This window comes from Coregonus lavaretus (genome assembly GCF_964263955.1).
Source record: "Coregonus lavaretus genome assembly, chromosome: 23".
Lineage (NCBI taxonomy): Eukaryota > Metazoa > Chordata > Actinopteri > Salmoniformes > Salmonidae > Coregonus > Coregonus lavaretus.
In genome coordinates, this window is record NC_140010.1 from 20,163,631 (window position 1) to 20,184,128 (window position 20,498).

At 45.1% G+C, this 20,498-nt stretch overlaps 1 protein-coding gene across 2 annotated transcripts; it reads right to left on the reverse strand.

Moving 5' to 3' along the window:
- Positions 1-225: 225 nt before the first annotated feature.
- Positions 226-20,496, reverse strand: blvra (biliverdin reductase A). Of its 2 annotated transcripts, none has more exons than XM_084139847.1 (7): positions 20,368-20,496; positions 17,787-17,911; positions 11,349-11,468; positions 3,643-3,740; positions 3,373-3,480; positions 2,221-2,389; positions 226-2,012 (listed from the first exon to the last, which is right to left on the reverse strand). In XM_084139847.1, exons 2-7 carry the CDS (start codon positions 17,903-17,905, stop codon positions 1,733-1,735), a joined length of 894 nt encoding a protein of 297 aa, XP_083995973.1. In that variant the 5' UTR covers positions 17,906-17,911; positions 20,368-20,496; the 3' UTR covers positions 226-1,732. The 2 variants fall into 2 exon arrangements, with proteins under 2 accessions (XP_083995973.1, XP_083995972.1); XM_084139846.1 differs by having other exon boundaries at positions 20,364-20,496.
- Positions 20,497-20,498: the final 2 nt, after the last annotated feature.

Sequence of the window (20,498 nt, forward strand, 5' to 3'; positions counted from 1 at the left end):
TACCTAACCCTAACCCAGGTTTGAATCCAAATCCCAACCCTACATCACACTCTTTCCCTTCCTTGAGCCCACCCATCTCTTTATTCATGTTCTTGTTTAGTCTGATGTTTTGACTACTGTTTATTAGTTTGTTTTTGTAAAGTGACTTTGGGTCCTTGAAAAGCCTCAAAGTCCCATGTATTATTACTATTTCATCAAGAATGTAAAGCCAGAATCATACAGGAAGATGATCAATCAGGCACACTTTATTAATAGCCTATTAATATGGAAAACAGATAATTATGAATCTCATAGCAAACTATACAGTTACAATACACTCAAAACATGTCAACATTCAGGCATTATAATCCAATATAACAGTACAATTCTCCCTCTTAAACTGATAAAGAATGTTATTTTCTCTCCCTACAAATTGCTAATAACACTACAGTGACACCCAGTTAAAAGTGTCCAAACCGCACTGGGTAGTGTGTAATTGTGTGACATGGGATGGAACCATAGACATATACATCATTAGATGGGACTGACATGGATGGTTAACAATGGAGAGGGAACTGAGCAGGCCAATAAGGCACAAATTCAGTCTGTCAGCATCCCGGAATTAAATAGAACACTCACTATTATATTGTATGGTCAACACCTAATTTGGAGACCCTTGAAATAGTGGTTTCTGTTGTGGCCCCATTCAGAGGGACAGTCACTGGAGAGACAAAAAACAAGAAGACTTGTGCTACCAATCGAATTGCAACCTTAAGTTTTCAAACATACGCATAAAAGATTTAGTCTTTTAAGTTTCATCGCCATGCAGAAGTAGTTTTGAAACAGAGAGAAAAGGGAAGGGAAGCGCGTTGCAAGAACAAGCTAGTGAATTATTTAGTGCTAAAACCAGGGAAGTGTTTTTAGCCGTGGTGTCACTGCTTTGTAAATGAAAACAGCCTTTTATTGTTGAATAAATAGGAATAAAGCAACACTGTGTCAAGTTGTCAACACATGGTAATACACTCCCTCAACAAGGAATGAACAATCAAATAATACTTTAAATAAACAGATGAGTGTCAATTGCAGTCTACTAACAACATTTTGACAACGTTGAAGTTGCGATGTAAATAACACCCTTTCACCTGCCAGAGCGATCTAAATATTAATCAGTGCAATATTTACCTCAGGTATCAGGCAAACACCTATTGTAGAGCGTTAATGATTTGAACATGCAAGGATCAGTATGACACAGTTTTGCTTTCCACTTCTGAGTGCACGGTAGCTAAACAACGTAAGTCAATAAATGTCATGAGATAAATAAGTAATGACCATATAAAAGCACCACCAGCTAATGATAAAGCATCATAAGCTGTGTTCAACCACAGGAATGTTATAGCACATGTAATGTAGATTAACTTGAATAAGTAACACAATGCAAACAAACTATTAACTGACCTTTCATCAATGTTAAGATGTAGTACATATGAGGTCTGTTGTGAGTAATAGCCTAACCCTAATATAATAAGCTGACATGCCTTAGAGACCTATTTGTTTCTGAAATGCATTGCACATCTCCTTACCCTCATTTATTAATGAAATCCGTTAACATTTCAAAGACGTTCCGAGCGCGTCTGTCAGCAGTACAGCATGTTACAGTAGCTGTACTGTAGAAGGCTTATTTATGGCTTATGGCCGGATCTTGTGCGCTTGGACATCTACCAGTAGGCTTAGGTTTGGCCCCTGCTGCTGCTCTCTAGGCATCCTGGGCTGATCCCTGGCCTTGCTGGCTCAGCTGCTGGATTCGGTCGGCCAGCTCCAGACAGTGGAGGACCCTGCGGCGCTCGGCATGGAGCTGGTCACGGGGCACCTGGCCCAGCAGCTTCTGACTGAAGAGCACCAAGTCCTGCATGAAGAGACCCACCGGCTCCCTGGCGACCGGGGGCAGCTGGGTCATGGTGCATGAGTCAAAGCGGAAGTTGATATTCTTTGCTCTGGGCAGGCCAGGACCCTGCTCCTCAATCCACGTGAGAGGCCTGTATTAAAACCATAACAGATGTTACAAAGAGGTTATAGTTAACCCAAAGTTTATACTGGACTACCAGTAAAAAAAAAAAAATGTAATAAAGGCAATTATGATTGGTGCTGGCTGAATAGCTGGGTTTGAAGTGTTGTGAAGGACACATTATCTGATATGATTACTTGAGTAGCAGTTGATTCTAATGTACAGTACAGAGTACATACTTCTGCTCTTTAGTCATGAGTTGAGTGGTCATCTTCATGTACTTGTTCTCCTGGTCTTCCTCCATGCTGGCAGCAGTGACAGACAGCTCTCCAAACAGATCCACCAGCCAGGTGAGCCGGGCGATGCCACTGAAAGCTGGAAACCCAAAGCCTGGCTTCTTAGGACCTCCTATCAGGAGACACACAGGGAAACTATAGTCAGAAGTAGTTGTAAAGGGACATGTAATCCAATGGCTCATTGTCAATCATCATCTGGTCACATTTAAGACTGGTTAGCACACATTATGCCTTTTGTATTGATTTTGTACTCATCACATTACAGTACATACACTGTTGTGGTGCTGTTATATCACACCATTATGCATAAAATGAACATGAACCAGTGAATTTCCCAACAGATAGTTATAGTTCATTTGGCGCTTGCTGCCTCCTACAGTCCAACTCCTAACACTGCCCTGACTCAAATTTCAGAGAAACTACTCCCTCTTGCTCCTCCACTCACTCTCCACTAAGCTCCTGCTACGATTCTTAGTCAAAAGTCTGCCGCTATAAAATATTGTCTGTCATCTGAGGTTGTGTGGAGCGTTTCGAGTTGATAACGATGATTTATTATTCAATCATGGCTGCTTTAGGAGAAGCCCATTCATATGCATTAACTAGCTTGTTCCCCAGCGGGGCTCTGATGAAATTGGACAGAGCTAGTCAGCATCCCAAATGGCACCCCATTCGCTATGTAGTACACTACCAATGACAATAGTGCACTATGTAGGGAATAGGGTGCCATTTGACATGCACCTCTAGACTTCATCAATAACACCCTGCCGTATTTCACACCAGAGACCTGTCTGCCCGCCTCACTCCACAGGCAGGCTCTCTTTCACATCAACCCCAATGGGTGTACTGTGGAGACTGAGAAAACCACATTTTACAAGTCGCTTTGATGGGAGCTATATTATATCAAAAGCTCTGGAATTAAATATTCATTCTGAACCCTGTGACCTCGACGATGTACATCAAATTGATACATGTTATGCAGTTATTTTCTGTAGCAAGTATTGTATTTGAGGTGATGTATCAGTGGTGCTGGGGTCTTTGTGTATGACAGTTTTGTGGATTTGTGCTTTATTCCCTGTTCCAGTCTCGGTCTCTCACCTGTGAAGTGAAGGGATCCTTCCTCCAGCTTTTTCCCTGCTATGTCCTTCTTCAGCTGCTTAAAGTCAGCTGTCAGGAGTTCTATGTGCTCCTCATGCAGGACCACTCCTAGGTACATAGAAGACATAGAACATTAAATACATTAGGTGATCAGTACTAGTTAAGATACATGTCTACTACACCATCAAGTCATCAAGACTTCACCATGTCTTCTCTATACACTTCAAATTGACCAAAATAAATCTCTCCCAATGATTCTGTCCAGCTCACCTTTTTCCTGAGCCAGGTCCCAGAGGTCCACGGCAGTCTTGTGTGTCATGGCCATAGGATATTCCACACAGACATGCTTCCCAGCTTCCAGAAATGTCCTGTGCTCCGTTAGAACATGCAACATAGTATAGGTGAATTTAGTTTGTTTGAGTATCCAAGAAGGGTGTCCAAGAGACCGTGCTTCAACAGAACATCAGTCAAAATGATCAAGAAGATTTTTAAAAAACTGTTCTGTACTAGGGAGATGCACAACTCAAATGTAACTTAATATCCCGAACTGCCCAGTAAGAGCCATTGGTCAATGTTTCAACAACCAGTTCAGAGTTGGGAAAACTTCACAGTGACCGCTCTTAAACTCCTTGTAACTTTCTCAAAGAATTCCTTCCAATTAAATTGACAACAAAAGAAGATAATGAGGAATCCTATATGAAAAAGCCACTCTCCAGAACATTTCATGGCTTTTTTTCCTTTATTTTTTGTTTCCTTTACAGTATGAAGGGCAGTACCTGCTGTTCCATTTAGACAGTTAGCCTGGAACCATCTAGCAGTGAAACATGATGGCTATGTTCTCAAAACCCTCATTAACCGGCCTAAAATAACTCTCCATTATTTAACAGCCCGTCTCTGCCTCTCTGTACACTCTGAACATTTAGCAGTGAGAGGGAGAGTAAAAAGCATAATTGAAGAGTGTGTTTACAACAATTATAGTTTCTGAGGTGGAAGTTGGGAGGGTTATATTTGGGTGTTTCAGTGAAACGTAAGTGAGGGAGGCCCCGCTCTCTCGCTTTCCCAGATGTTTAGTTCATTTCATTCCGATCTCCTTTGCATTATTGTAGCCATTTTCTGTAGCCTGTCAACTATGCCTCTGTCTATCCCTGTTCTCTCCTCTCGACACAGGCTATACAAACGCCTCACACCGCGTGGCTGCTGCCTCTCTAACCTGGTGGTCCCTGCACGCACGACCCACGTGGAGTTCCAGGTCTCCGGCAGCCTCTGGAACTGCCGTTCTGCGGCCAACAAGGCAGAGTTAATCTCAGCCTATGCTACCCTCCAGTCCCTCGACTTCTTGGCGCTGACGGAAACATGGATTACCACTGAAAACACTGCTACTCCTACTGCTCTCTCCTCGTCTGACCATGTGTTCTCGCATACCCCGAGAGCATCTGGTCAGCGGGGTGGTGGCACAGGAATCCTCATCTCTCCCAAATGGACATTCTCTATTTTTCCCCTGACCCATCTGTCTATCTCCTCATTTGAATTCCATGCTGTCACAGTCACTAGCCCATTCAAGCTTAACATCCTTGTCATTTATCGCCCTCCAGGTTCCCTTGGAGAGTTCATCAATGAGCTTGATGCCTTGATAAGTTCCTTTCCTGAGGATGGCTCACTCCTCACAGTTCTGGGTGACTAACCTCCCTACGTCTACCTTTGACTCATTTCTCTCTCCACTCCTCTCCTCTTTTGACCTCACCCTCTCACCGTCCCCCCCTACTCACAAGGCAGGCAATACGCTTGACCTCATCTTTACTAGATGCTGTTCTTCTACTAATCTCACTGCAACTCCCCTCCATGTCTCCGACCACTATTTTGTATCCTTTTCTCTCTCGCTCTCCTCCAACACTACTCACTCTGCCCCTACTCAGATGGTAATGCGCCGTCGCAACCTTCGCTCTCTCTCTCCCGCTACTCTCTCCTCTTCCATCCTATCATCTCTTCCCTCTGCTCAATCCTTCTCCCTCCAATCTCCTGATTCTGCCTCCTCAACCCTCCTCTCCTCCCTTTCTGCATCCTTTGACTCTCTATGTCCCCTATTAGGAGTGGGCGATATACCGGTTTGATAGTAAAAACCGGTATTGTGCCGCGCCATGATATGGATTTAGCAATATCATGGATACCGCGATTTATTCAGAATTCATAAATTCGAATTTTGCATCAATATTTTTTTGTTCCAAATTTCAACTGAGTGATAGTACTAAGTAGCTACATCTTTTTTTTTTTTTTTTATCCAACCTTTCTTGGTTCTTACGAATAAAAGAATGTATGTTAATATGTTGACCTATTTTTATGAGCGCACGTCGCATGCACTTGTTGCACGCATGTAGTGCTAGCAACAAAGAAGTGTGCAGGCAGCTGCAGTTAGGAGGCAGGTTAACTATTGGGGGAAAACTTTACAATCCAGGATGAGCGAAAACACAGAAATTGATGTTGCTCAAGAGCAGGAGGATAAATTGGTTAAGAAGAAAGGGGGCACCTCTGTTGTTTGGAACTGGTTTGGCTTTAAAATCTCCGACCCCGACCAAAACACTACCCTATGCAAGTTGTGTCGTCGTGTTGTCTTAGCAAAAGGTGGAAACACGACCAACCTGTTCAATCACTTAAAAAACATACATGTCCGTGAGTATGAACAATGCACCAGAATGCGTGAGACAGTAAGCCCAGGAGCTCGCCCGAAGACAAGCCAGACTCGCACTCAACAATCAATTATATCATCATTTGCTGCCGGTACTTGCTATGAGAAGACGAGCAAAAAATGGATAGACATCACAGCTGCGATTACAAATCACATAGCGAAGGACATGGTACCGATTCAAACTGTGGAGAAAGAGGGGTTCAGAAAGTTGATTCAAACTCTGGACCCAAGATATGAGATCCCGAGCCGCAAATATTTTAGCCAAAAATGCCTGCCACAGCTTTACACAGAATGCTGGGACAGAGTTTACAGTGAGATAAATAACATTCCATTCTTCTCCACTACTGCCGATCTATGGTCAAGTCGTACCACAGAACCTTATATAAGCCTCACAATCCATTACATAGACGGTGACTGGAAACTGAAAAGTAAGTGCCTACAGACGTCTTATTTCCCAGACGACCACACCGGGGAAATAATTGCAGGTGGGCTGAGGGACATACTGTCGTCCTGGGGATTAAAAGAGTCGCGTCAAGTTTGTATGACGACCGACAGCGGATCGAACATGATCAAGGCATTGCAGCTGAACAAGTGGGCAAACCTTGGATGTTTCGGACACAGGCTGCACAATGCTATTGGTAAGTTTCAGGACTGTAGCCTAGGCCTACCCTGTATGATGCTTATTATTAAGAAAAAATACAGCTCACATCAGCCATGTACCGTAGGCTAAATCTAAGCACATCAGATTTGTAAAATGTGTAACAGTTGAATGTAAATGCCGTAAATCCTCAAACAAAGATTAAAAGTTATATTGTATTGTGATTTCTATATAAAAATGCATTATTATTAATTATTATTGTATTGTGATTTGATTATTTTTCACCCTATTATTTTGATTTCTTATTCCCAATTTCCAGAGAGGAGTGTCCAAAACGCTCCCGGGCCACAGGGGTGTGCGATTTCCCGGGCCACAGGGGTTTGCAAAAAGGTGGTTAGCACGTTCTCATACAGCTGGAAAAAGCAGAAGGCCCTGATGACAGCACAGAATGAACTAAGCCTGCCCCTGCACAAGCTCATCACAGAATCTCCGACAAGGTGGGGATCTCGTCTGAAAATGATGGAAAGAGTCCTGGAGCAGGAAAAGGCCATTACACAGGTCCTGGCAGGGGACAAAAAGACACGGCACCTTGTACCTACCTGGCAAGACATCCAGGTCTTGGAATCAGTCACAGCAGCACTGAAGCCACTCCAGGACTTTACAGATGCCCTGTCAGGAGAAGCGTATGTGAGCGTGTCCTATTTGAAGCCTGTCATCAATCTGTTAAATGCAGAGGTTCTAAATCTGAGCAAGGACGATACAGAACTGACCAAAGAGATCAAGATCAAGGTTCTTGATTACTTGAATAACAAGTACACTGACCCTGCAACAGATGAGCTGCTCTCCATGGCTACCTTTCTAGATCCAAGGTTCAAGACCAGGTACATGTCCGCTGAGAAACTGGAGGACATTAAGGTATTTATTCATTTGTTCTTGTTTTATTGCTTCAAATGTAAAGCACTTTGGGCTGCATTTTATGTATGAAAGGTGCTATACAAATAAAGTTTAATTATTTTCATTTTTTAAGGTGAGAGCTGCCTCAGAGACCGAAGCCCTCCTTGTGGAGAACACAGCCCTGGGAAAATCGTCTCTTGCAGAGGATCACACTGACAGGGAGAAAGAAGCTTCCACTGCTCATCAATCAGGCAAGAAGCCCAAGAAGAGCCTTGGGAGCTTCTTTAAGCAGACCAGCAGTGCACCTGCCTCATGTTCAGAGAGGCAGATCATTGAGCAAGAGCTGAATAGCTACATTCTGGCAACGGCAGCAGACAGCGAGTCTGATCCTTTGGAGTGGTGGCGATTTCACGGATCTAATTTTCCACGTGTGAGTTGTCTGGCAAAGAAATACTTATGCATCCCTGCCACAAGTGCCCCCTCTGAGAGGGCATTCAGCACTGGGGGCAATGTGGTGACATGTCACAGGGCAGCACTAAAGCCAGAAACAGTCAACATGCTGGTATTCCTGGCACGGAACTTGTGAAGAAAGTTCTAGTGAAGATTTGTTGATATTGTTGATAATTGATGGTTGAGGCTTGAAAGGTTTAGTTTCAAACGGTTAGTTTTTTACATATCTACGGACCGTAGCCAAAACAAACACACGTATTTGAATTTGTAATTACCTTATTTTCTTTATCTCCTGTTATTTTTTATTTAATTTTACTTAATATCTAATTTATATTTATATATATATATATATATATATATATATATATATATATATAGGCCTACCTACCTCATGTTTACGGAATGCATGTTTGCACAATACAAATAAAAACTTTTCAGGTCCATACGGTCCAATGCCTCACTCTTTCTGGTTATATAAGGTTCAAATACATATTTTTCCTTAACTAATATAATTTAACCAAGAAGGGATATTAAAATGTGATTCATATTTTTTTACGTCATATATCGTGATATCATATCGATATCGTCTGGACAGTGGAAAATATCGTGATATGAATTTTAGCTCATATCGCCCACCCCTATCCCCTATCCTCCCGGCCGGCTCGGTCCTCCCCTCCTGCTCCGTGGCTTGACGACTCATTGCGAGCTCACAGAACAGGGCTCCGGGCAGCCGAGCGGAAATGGAGGAAAACTAGACTCCCTGCGGACCTGGCATCTTTTCACTCCCTCCTCTCTACATTTTCTTCCTCTGTTTCTGCTGCTAAAGCCACTTTCTACCACTCTAAATTCCAAGCATCTGCCTCTAACCCTAGGAAGCTCTTTGCCACCTTCTCCTCCCTGCTTAATCCTCCTCCCCCTCCCCCCCTCCTCCCTTTTGAAAAGAAGGTTGACGACATCCGATCCTCATTTGTTAAGTCAAATGACACTGCTGGTCCTGCTCACACTGCCCTACCCTATGCTTTGACTTCTTTCTCCCCTCTCTCTCCAGATGAAATCTTGCGACTTGTGACGGCCGGCCGCCCAACAACCTGCCCGCTTGACCCTATCCCCTCCTCTCTTCTCCAGACCATCTCCGGTGACCTTCTCCCTTACCTCACCTCGCTCATCAACTCATCCTTGACCGCTGGCTATGTCCCTTCCGTCTTCAAGAGAGCGAGAGTTGCACCCCTTCTCAAAAAACCTACACTCGATCCCTCCGATGTCAACAACTACAGACCAGTATCCCTTCTTTATTTTCTCTCCAAAACTCTTGAGCGTGCCGTCTTTAGCCAACTCTCTTGCTATCTCTCTCAGAATGACCTTCTTGATCCAAACCAGTCAGGTTTCAAGACTGGCAATTCAACTGAGACTGCTCTTCTCTGTGTCACGGAGGCTCTCCGCACTGCTAAAGCTAACTCTCTCTCCTCTGCTCTTGTCCTTCTAGACCTGTCTGCTGCCTTTGATACTGTGAACCATCAGATCCTCCTCTCCACCCTCTCCGAGTTGGGCATCTCCGGTGCGGCTCACTCTTGGATTGCGTCCTACCTGACCGGTCGCTCCTACCAAGTGGCGTGGCGAGAATCTGTCTCCGCACCACGTGCTCTCACAACTGGTGTCCCCCAGGGCTCAGTTCTAGGCCCTCTCCTATTCTCGCTATACACCAAGTCACTTGGCTCTGTCATATCCTCACATGGCCTCTCCTATCATTGCTACGCAGACGACACACAACTAATCTTCTCCTTTCCCCCTTCTGATAACCAGGTGGCAAATCGCATCTCTGCATGTCTGGCAGACATATCAATGTGGATGACGGATCACCACCTCAAGCTGAACCTCGGCAAGACGGAGCTGCTCTTCCTCCCAGGGAAGGACTGCCCGTTCCATGATCTCGCCATCACGGTTGACAACTCCGTTGTGTCCTCCTCCCAGAGTGCAAAGAGCCTTGGCGTGACCCTGGACAACACCCTGTCGTTCTCCGCTAACATCAAGGCGGTGACCCGATCCTGTAGGTTCATGCTCTACAACATTCGGAGAGTACGACCCTGCCTTACACAGGAAGCGGCACAGGTCCTAATCCAGGCACTTGTCATCTCCCGTCTGGATTACTGCAACTCGCTATTGGCTGGGCTCCCTGCCTGTGCCATTAAACCCCTACAACTCATCCAGAATGCCGCAGCCAGTCTGGTGTTCAACCTTCCCAAGTTCTCTCACGTCACCCCGCTCCTCCGCACACTCCACTGGCTTCCAGTTGAAGCTCGCATCTGCTACAAGACCATGGTGCTTGCCTACGGAGCTGTGAGGGGAACGGCACCTCCGTACCTTCAGGCTCTCATCAGTCCCTACACCCAAACGAGGGCATTGCGTTCATCCACCTCTGGCCTGCTGGCCCCCCTACCTCTGTGGAAGCACAGTTCCCGCTCAGCCCAGTCAAAACTATTCGCTGCTCTGGCACCCCAATGGTGGAACAAGCTCCCTCACGATGCCAGGACAGCGGAGTCACTCACCACCTTCTGGAGACACTTGAAACCCCACCTCTTTAAGGAATACATGGGATAGGATAAAGTAATCCTTCTACCCCCCCCCCTTAGAATGAAAAAAAAATATATATATATATTGTAAAGTGGTTATCCCACTGGCTATAAGGTGAATGCACCAATTTGTAAGTCGCTCTGGATAAATGACGTAAATGTAAATGTTTTCACTATAGTTTGCAGTCATAATGAGAGCCATTAGAGAGCTGTAGCCTTGGTCGTGCTCTCCAGGGTTTGAGAGGTGGACATCAAACAGCTACATAGACTTATCAGCTGTGGAACAGGGAGGAGACTGCTCAGGGTAATGTGAATGCCAGAGGAGCCCCCCCAGTCAACATTTGTTGATACAGCTCCCTGACCTCCTCAGATGTACCTGACCGATATACAATGAAGCACCTATGAGGGTCAAGGAAGATATCTTAAACAATTAGCTAAACTGTCATCTTACTGTGTGTCTCAATGTTGTATAATATATAGCTTATGAACTACAACTGTAAGACAGTTTGTCTGAGGCCCTGGTAAATGGGCCAGGCTCAATGAATGGTTAATTAACCTACAGATGGAGCCTCAGTGGACTGAGAAAGAAAAGCAACAGTTTATTGAGGCTTGATAAGTCCAATATAAGTGTTCCAGTGCTGACTCCTAGTGGTGATTTGTAACATGTTGAAACTATAGCTCTGTTGTGTAAGAGCATTTCAGATAGAAACAAAACTGATGAAGGGATAACTAAAGAACTACCACAGAGGACTATCATAGAGACATGGGGTCAGTGAGAGAGTTTTACCTGATGTTTTCCTCATGGGCAGCATTTTCAGTGCAGACGAAGGCCACCTTTATGTCATCTCTCCTCAGGGCATCCTCGATAGTGATCTGTTTCACTCCCTGCTGCTCCTCTAGGTTCCTCCTATGGGAAGACAGCACCAGAATCGTATTCAGTAGGGGAAAATTGATTTGAAATCGAGTGAAACACAGACTACATTAACTTGTCAAGAGCACAGTTGAATTTTTCTGTTGTGTAAAGGCTTGCTACAGTGTGCACGACCCAGGCAACAAAGTCATCCACACACCCCAGCTGCTGCCTCTGTGACCGAGTACAGGACAGGTCAGTGAGTATTATCACCATTAAACAAGATCATGTAATATGATTTTATCGCCTGGAGCTTCACTCTACAATATTGAAGTATTACAAAAGTTAAAAGGCACACACTGGAAAATGACAGGCGACTGACCTTGACTTTAGTGCTTATCTATTTCATATTTTCAGTGCAACAAAGTTCATTGCATTGCAAATATTCACTGAGTGTACAAAACATTAAGAACTCCTGTTCTTTCCATGACAGACTGACCAGGTGAATCCAGGTGAAAGCTATGATCCCTTATTGATGTCACTTGTTAAATCCACTTCAATCAGTGTAGATGAAAGGGGAGGAGACAGGTTAAATAAGGATTTTTAAGCCTTGAGACATGGATTTTGTATGTGTGCCAATCAGAGGGTGAATGGGCTAGACAAAATATTTAAGTGCCTTTGAACGGGGTATGGTAGTAGGCCGTCATTGTAAATAAGAATTTGTTCTTAACTGACTTGCCTAGTTAAATAAAGGTCAAATAAAATAAATAATAAATAGGTGCCAGGCGCTCTGGTTTATGTCAAGAACTGCAACACTGCTGGGTTTTTCACGCTCAACAGTTTCCTGTGTGTATCAAGAATGGTCCACCACCCAAAGGACATCCAGACAACTTGACACAACTGTGGGAAGCATTGGAGTCAACATGGGCCAGGATCCCTGTGGAACACTTTCGACACCTTGTAGAGTCCATGCCCCGACGAATTGAGGCTGTTCTGTGGGCAAAAGGAGGGGGTGCAACTCAATATTTGGAAGATGCTGTTAATGATTTGTACACTCAGTGTATAAAATAAATAAGCACTGTTAGCTTTTCACTCTGTCAGAACCTAATGGACAACTAGTCAAAGCTCAAACCAAGTTTACTCACCCACTGGGTCAAACAGCTGAAAAGACAAAGACATGTTTCCACCAGCACAAGTATGTATACCCTCCTTTAGGTGGAGGCTCCTCCTTGCAACTCTAAACACAACATCTTTGTTGCTAGACAGGTAGTTAAGTGATGTGTGTAATAAAACTGTTCCTTCTCCCTTCATCTAACCTGACCTGACCTCGGCCCACATTCCTCACTAATCCACAGCTATCCAACCTTATCAGTGACCGCAACCAAGTGATTGTCTTTTCTCTTACTTAGTAACTTTCCAGACCCATACTTCTTATCCAACCTCCATTGACCCCACCATATACAGTTGAAGTTGGAAGTTTACATACACCTTAGCCAAATACATTTAAACTCAGTTTTTCACAATTCCTGACATTTAATCATAGTAAAAATTCCCTGTCTTAGGTCAGTTAGAATCACCACTTTATTTTAAGAATGTGAAATGTCAGAATAGTAGTAGAGAGAATGATTTATTTACATTTACATTACATTTACATTTACATTTTAGTCATTTAGCAGATGCTCTTATCCAGAGCGACTTACAGGAGCAATTAGGGTTAAGTGCCTTGCTCAAGGGCACATTTACGTCATTTAGCAGGCGCTCTTATCCAGAGCGACTCACCAATTGGTGCGTTCACCCTATAGCCAGTGGGATAACCACTTTACAATTTTTTTTTTTTGGGGGGGGGGGGGGGGGTAGAAGGATTACTTTATCCTATCCCAGGTATTCCTTAAAGAGGTGGGGTTTCAAATGTCTCCGGAAGGTGGTGAGTGACTCCGCTGTCCTGGCGTCGTGAGGGAGCTTGTTCCACCATTGGGGTGCCAGAGCAGCGAACAGTTTTGACTGGGCTGAGCGGGAACTATGCTTCCGCAGAGGAAGGGGAGCCAGCAGGCCAGAGGTGGATGAACGCAATGCCCTCGTTTGGGTGTAGGGACTGATCAGAGCCCGAAGGTACAGAGGTGCCGTTCCCCTCACTGCTCCATAGGCAAGCACCATGGTCTTGTAGCGGATGCGAGCTTCAACTGGAAGCCAGTGGAGTGTGCGGAGGAGGGGGGTGACGTGAGAGAACTTGGGAAGGTTGAACACCAGACGGGCTGCGGCATTCTGGATGAGTTGTAGGGGTTTAATGGCACAGGCAGGGAGGCCAGCCAACAGCGAGTTGCAGTAGTCCAGACGGGAGATGACAAGTGCCTGGATTAGGACCTGTGCCGCTTCCTGTGTAAGGCAGGGTCGTACTCTCCGAATGTTGTAGAGCATGAACCTGCAGGAGCGGGTCACCGCCTTGATGTTGGCGGAGAACGACAGGGTGTTGTCCAGGGTCACGCCTAGGCTCTTCGCACTCTGGGAGGAGGACACAGCGGAGTTGTCAACCGTGATGGCGAGATCATGGAACGGGCAGTCCTTCCCCGGGAGGAAGAGCAGCTCCGTCTTGCCAGGGTTCAGCTTGAGGTGGTGATCCGTCATCCATACTGATATGTCTGCCAGACATGCAGAGATGCGATTCGCCACCTGGTTATCAGAAGGGGGAAAGGAGAAGATTAGTTGTGTATCGTCAGCGTAGCAATGATAGGAGAGGCCATGTGAGGATATGACAGAGCCAAGTGACTTGGTGTATAGGGAGAAAAGGAGAGGGCCTAGAACTGAGCCCTGGGGGACACCAGTGGTGAGAGCACGTGGTGCGGAGACAGCTTCTCGCCACGCCACTTGGTAGGAGCGACCGGTCAGGTAGGACGCAATCCAGGAGTGAGCCGCGCCGGAGATGCCCAGCTCGGAGAGGGTGGAGAGGAGGATCTGATGGTTCACAGTATCAAAGGCAGCAGACAGGTCTAGAAGGACAAGAGCAGAGGAGAGAGAGTTAGCTTTAGCAGTGCGGAGAGCCTCCGTGACACAGAGAAGAGCAGTCTCAGTTGAATGACCAGTCCTGAAACCTGACTGGTTTGGATCAAGAAGGTCATTCTGAGAGAGATAGCAAGAGAGTTGGCTAAAGACGGCACGCTCAATAGTTTTGGAAAGAAAAGAAAGAAGGGATACTGGTCTGTAGTTGTTGACATCAGTGGGATCGAGTGTTGGTTTCTTGAGAAGGGGAGCAACTCTCGCTCTCTTGAAGACGGAAGGGACATGGCCAGCGGTCAAGGATGAGTTGATCAGCGAGGTGAGGTAGGGGAGAAGGTCACCGGAGATGGTCTGGAGAAGAGAGGAGGGGATGGGGTCAAGCGGGCAGGTTGTTGGGCGGCCTGCAGTCACAAGCCGCAGGATTTTATCTGGAGAGAGAGGGGAGAAAGAAGTCAAAGCATAGGGTAGGGCAGTGTGAGTAGGACCAGCAGTGTCATTAGACTTAACAAACGAGGATCGAATGTCGTCAACCTTTCTTTTCAAAGTGGTTGACGAAGTCATCCACAGAGAGAGAGGAGGGGGGGGGGGGGGGGGGGGGGATTCAGGAGGGAGGAAAATGTGGCAAAGAGCTTCCTAGGATTAGAGGCAGATGCTTGGAATTTAGAGTGGTAGAAAGCGGCCTTAGCAGCAGAAACAGATGAAGAAAATGTAGAGAGGAGGGAGTGAAAAGATGCCAGGTCGGCAGGGAGTTTAGTTTTCTTCCATTTCCGCTCCGCTGCCCGGAGCTCTGTTCTGTGAGCTCGCAATGAGTCATCAAGCCACGGAGCTGGAGGGGAGGACCGAGCCGGCCGGGAGGATAGGGGACACAGAGAGTCAAAGGATGCAGAAAGGGAGGAGAGGAGGGTTGAGGAGGCAGAATCAGGAGATTGGAGGGAGAAGGATTGAGCAGAGGGAAGAGATGATAGGATGGAAGAGGAGAGAGTAGTAGGAGAGAGAGAGCGAAGGTTGCGGCGGCGCATTACCATCTGTGTAGGGGCAGAGTGAGTAGTGTGGGAGGAGAGCGAGAGAGAAAAGGAAACAAAGTAGTGGTCGGAGACATGGAGGGGAGTTGCAGTGAGATTAGTAGAAGAGCAGCATCTAGTAAAGATGAGGTCAAGCGTATTGCCTGCCTTGTGAGTAGGGGGGGACGGTGAGAGGTTGAGGTCAAAAGAGGAGAGAAGTGGAAAGAAGGAGGCAGAGAGAAATGAGTCAAATGTGGACATAGGGAGGTTGAAATCCCCCAAAACTGTGAGGGGTGAGCCATCCTCAGGAAAGGAACTTATCAAGGCGTCAAGCTCATTGATGAACTCTCCAAGGGAACCTGGAGGGCGATAGATGACAAGGATATTAAGCTTAAATGGGCTAGTGACTGTGACAGCATGGAATTCAAATGAGGAGATAGACAGATGGGTTAGGGTAAAAATTGAGAATGTCCACTTGGGAGAGATGAGGATTCCTGTGCCACCACCCCTCTGACCAGATGCTCTCGGGGTATGCGAGAACACATGGTCAGACGAGGAGAGAGCAGTAGGAGTAGCAGTGTTTTCAGTGGTAATCCATGTTTCCGTCAGCGCCAGGAAGTCGAGGGACTGGAGGGTAGCATAGGCTGGGATGAAGTCAGCCTTGTTGGCAGCAGAACGGCAGTTCCAGAGGCTGCCTGAGACCTGGAACTCCAGGTGTGGGGTGCGTGCAGGGACCACCAGGTTAGAGAGGCAGCAGCCACGCGGTGTGGGGCGTATTTCATCACATTCCCAGTGGGTCAGAAGTTTACATACACTCAATTAGTATTTGGTAGCATTGCCATTAAATGGTTTATCTTGGGTCAAACATGTCGGGGAGCCTTCCACAAGCTTCCCACAATAAGTTGGGTGAATTTTGGCCCATTCCTCCTGACAGAGCTGGTGTAACTGAGTCAGGTTTGTAGGCCTCCTTGTTCGCACACGCTTTTTCAGTTCTTCCCACAAATGTTCTATAGGATTGTGGTCAGGGCTTTGTGATGGCCACTCCAATACCTTCACTTTGTTGTCCTTAAGCCATAACTTTGGAAGTATGCTTGGGTCATTGTCCATTTGGAAGACCCATTTGCGACCAAGCTTTAACTTCCTGATTGATGTCTTGAGATGTTGCTTCAATATATCCACATAATTTTTCCTTCCTCATGATGCCATCTATTTTGTGAAGTGCACCAGTCCCTCCTGCAGCAAAGTACCCCCACAGCATGATGCTGCCACCCCTGTGCTTCACGGTTGGGATGGTGTTCTTCGGCTTGCAAGCGTCCCCCTTTTTTCTCCAAACATAACGATGGTCATTATGGCCAAACAGTTCTATTTTTGTTTCATCAGACCAGAGGACATTTCTCCAAAAAGTACGATCTTTGTCCCCATGTGCAGTTGCAAACCGTAGTCTGGCTTTTTTATGGCGGTTTTGGAGCAGTGGCTTCTTCCTTGCTGAGCGGCCTTTCAGGTTATGTCGATATAGGACTCGTTTTACTATGGATATAGATACTTTTGTACCTGTTTCCTCCAGCATCTTCACAAGGTCCTTTGCTGTTGTTCTGGGATTGATTTGCACTTTTCGCACCAAAGTACGTTCATCTCTAGGAGACAGAACGCGTATCCTTCCTGAGCGGTATGACGGCTGCGTGGTCCCATGGTGTTTATACTTGCGTACTATTGTTTGTACAGATGAAAGTGGTACCTTCAGGCGTTTGGAAATTGCTCCCAAGGATGAACCAGACAATTTTTTTTCTGAGGTCTTGGCTGATTTCTTTTGATTTTCCCATGATGTCAAGCAAAAAGGCACTGAGTTTGAAGGTAGGCCTTGAAATACATCCACAGGTACACCTCCAATTGACTCAAATTATGTCAATTAGCCTATCAGAAGCTTCTAAAGCCATGACATAATCTTCTGGAATTTTCCAAGCTGTTTAAAGGCACAGTCAACGTAGTGTATGTAAACTTCTGACCCACTGGAATTGTGGTACAGTGAATTATAAGTGAAAAATCTGTCTGTAATCAATTGTTGGAAAAATTACTTGTGTCATGCACAAAGTAGATGTCCTAACCGACTTGCCAAAACTAAAGTTTGTTAACAAGAAATTTGTGGAGTGGTTGAAAACGAGGTTTAATGACTCCAACCTAAGTGTATGTAAACTTCCAACTTCAACTGTATATTCCTCATACATGTAATCATTAACTTCTAGTATAGCAAGTATTTCAAACAAGAACCCAACAGTCCCTCCTTTTTTAATTGTAATTCCATACTGTTCTATTTCTTTTGTATATTGCAATCTTTTTTTTTTCCCTTTTTACTGTCAACAAACAATGAGATGTCTTGGTGCCTCACCTGGATATGAAGCCTTTGACACTGAGCTTCTCAGCTGCACTGGAAGGCAGAGGGGCTAGCATGTCCCTGATCCTCACAAAGCCTGCCGTCCCGATGCCTACCACTACTGAACCAAACATGTCTGACTGCAGAGAGGAACAGGGAGTTGGGAAGGAAATGGTTAGAAAGAAACCAATGTCTTGCTCGTTTCACTTCTGTAAATTCTGACAGATCCAACATACAGTGCATTCGGAAAGTATTCAGACCTGTTGACATTTTCCACTTTGTTACATTACTGCCTTACTCTAAAATTGATTAAATTAAATGTTTTTCTCAACCTACACACAATACCCCATCATGACAAAGCGAAAAATGTTTTTTTTTTTTTGAAATGTTTGCACATTTATTAAAAATAAAAAAACTGAAATACCTTAAGTATTCAGACCCTTTGCTATGAGACTTGAAATTGAGCTCAGGTGCATCCTGTTTCCATTGATAATCCTTGATAATGTTTTAACAACTTGATTGGAGTCCAGCTGTGGTAAATTCAATTGATTGGACATGATTTGGAAAGGCGCACACCTGTCTATATAAGGTCCCACAGTTGACAGTGCATGTCAGAGCAAAAACCAAGCCATGAGGTCGAAGGAATTGTCCGTAGAGCTCCGAGACAAGATTGTGTCAAGGCACAGATCTGGGGAAGGGTACCAAAACATTTCTGCAGCATTGAAGGTCCAAAGAACACAATGGCCTCCATCATTCTTAAATGGAAGAAGTTTGGAACCACTAAGACTCTTCCTAGAGCTAGCCGCCTGGCCAAACTGAGCAATCGGGGTAGAAGGGCCTTGGTCAGGGAGGTGACCAAGAACCCGATGGTCATTCTGACAGAGCTCCAGAGTTCCTTTGTGGAGATGGGAGAACCTTCCAGAAGGACAACCATCTCTGCAGCACTCCACCAATCAGGCCTGTATGGTATAGTGGCCAGACAGAAGCCACTCCTCAGTAAAAAGGCACATGACAGCCCGCTTGGAGTTTGCCAAAAGGCACCTAACTAATCTCAGACCATGAGAAACAAGATTCTCTGGCCTGATGAAACCAAGATTGAACTCTTTGGCCTGAATGCCAAGCATCACGTCTGGAGGAAACCTTGCACCATCCCTATGGTGAAGCTGTGTGGTGGCAGCTGTGGGGATGTTTTTCAGCAGCAGGGACTGGGAGACTAGTCAGGACCAAGGGAAAGATGAACTGAGCAAAGTACAGAGAGATCCTTGATGAAAACCTGCTCCTGAGCGCCCAGGACCTCAGACTGGGGCGATGGTTCACCTTCCAACAGGACAAAGACCCTAAGCACACAGCCAAGACAATGCAGGAGTGGCTTCGGGACAAGTCTCTGAATGTCCTTGAGTGGCCCAGTCAGAGCCCGGACTTGAATCCGATCGAACATCACTGGAGAGACCTGAAAATAGCTGTGCAGCAACGCTCCCCATCCAACCTGACAGAGCTTGAGAGGATCTGCAGAGAAGAATGGGAGAAACTCCCCAAATACAGGTGTGCCAAGCTTGTAGCGTCATACCAAAGAAGACTTGAGACTGTAATAGCTGCCAAAGGTGCTTCAACAAAGTACTGAGTAAAGGGTCTGAATACTTATCTAAACGTGATATTTCTAGACCGGTGTGTGCCTTTCCAAATCATGTCCAGTCAATTGAATTTACCACAGGTGGACTCCAATCAAGTTGTAGAAACATCTTTTTTATTTTTTATTTAACCTTTATTTAACCAGGTAAGCCAGTTGAGAACAAGTTCTCGTTTACAACTGCGACCTGGCAGGATGATCAATGGAAACAGGATGCACCTTGAGCTCAATTTTGAGTCTCATAGAAAAGGGTATGAATACTTATGTAAATAAGGTATCCGTTTTTTATTTTTAATACATCTACAAACATTTCTAAAAACCTGTATTCGCTTTGTCATTATGGGGTATTGTGTGTAGATCGATGAGGGGAAACCTTTATTTAATCCCTTTTAGAATAAGGCTGTAACGTAACAAAATGTGGAAAAAGTCAAGGGGTCTGAATACTTTCCCGAATGCACTGTATGTCCAGGCCTTATCTTGGGTCTTTATCCAGTGTGCACATTTGATAAAGGCTTCCTTCCTATCAGTCCGAAAATGGTGCAGTGTCATAATGAGTACACTAGCTATCATGGGTGCTAAGCACTGTCATGGGTGGGGTGTAGCTTAGTAAACTCAACGATAGCTATAAACATCTCAAGGTATTCATATTACAGGGATATAAACTAGAGCTAGGGTGGAATGCTGATCATTACAAATGCAAATAATAGGAACCCTCGAGGTCTCCATTGCTTTACACAAGTAACTTAACTAGACAATGAAATTACTAGGAAATTCATAATTGACATGAAAATGATAAGTCTATGTTCTGCATGAGATCAATAACAAATAAAGTAACACACGTAAAACAACTTCACGAATTTCCTGGCAACAATGTTGCAATGAAGGTAACAATGCTGTCCTTGTTGAATTAGTTCCGCAATCAGCACTAATTAAAACTGGTTTACATACAAGCTTGATGTCCTTACCTACTATTTTCTGAATTACCCTCGACGGCCGTTGACGCGGTTTACTTGTTTAAGTAAATAAAATGATTCTGTCGAGCTCTTGTTGCGGTGATATAACTGTGTAGCAACTTTCATAACGCTGTTTTTTGCGTGTGA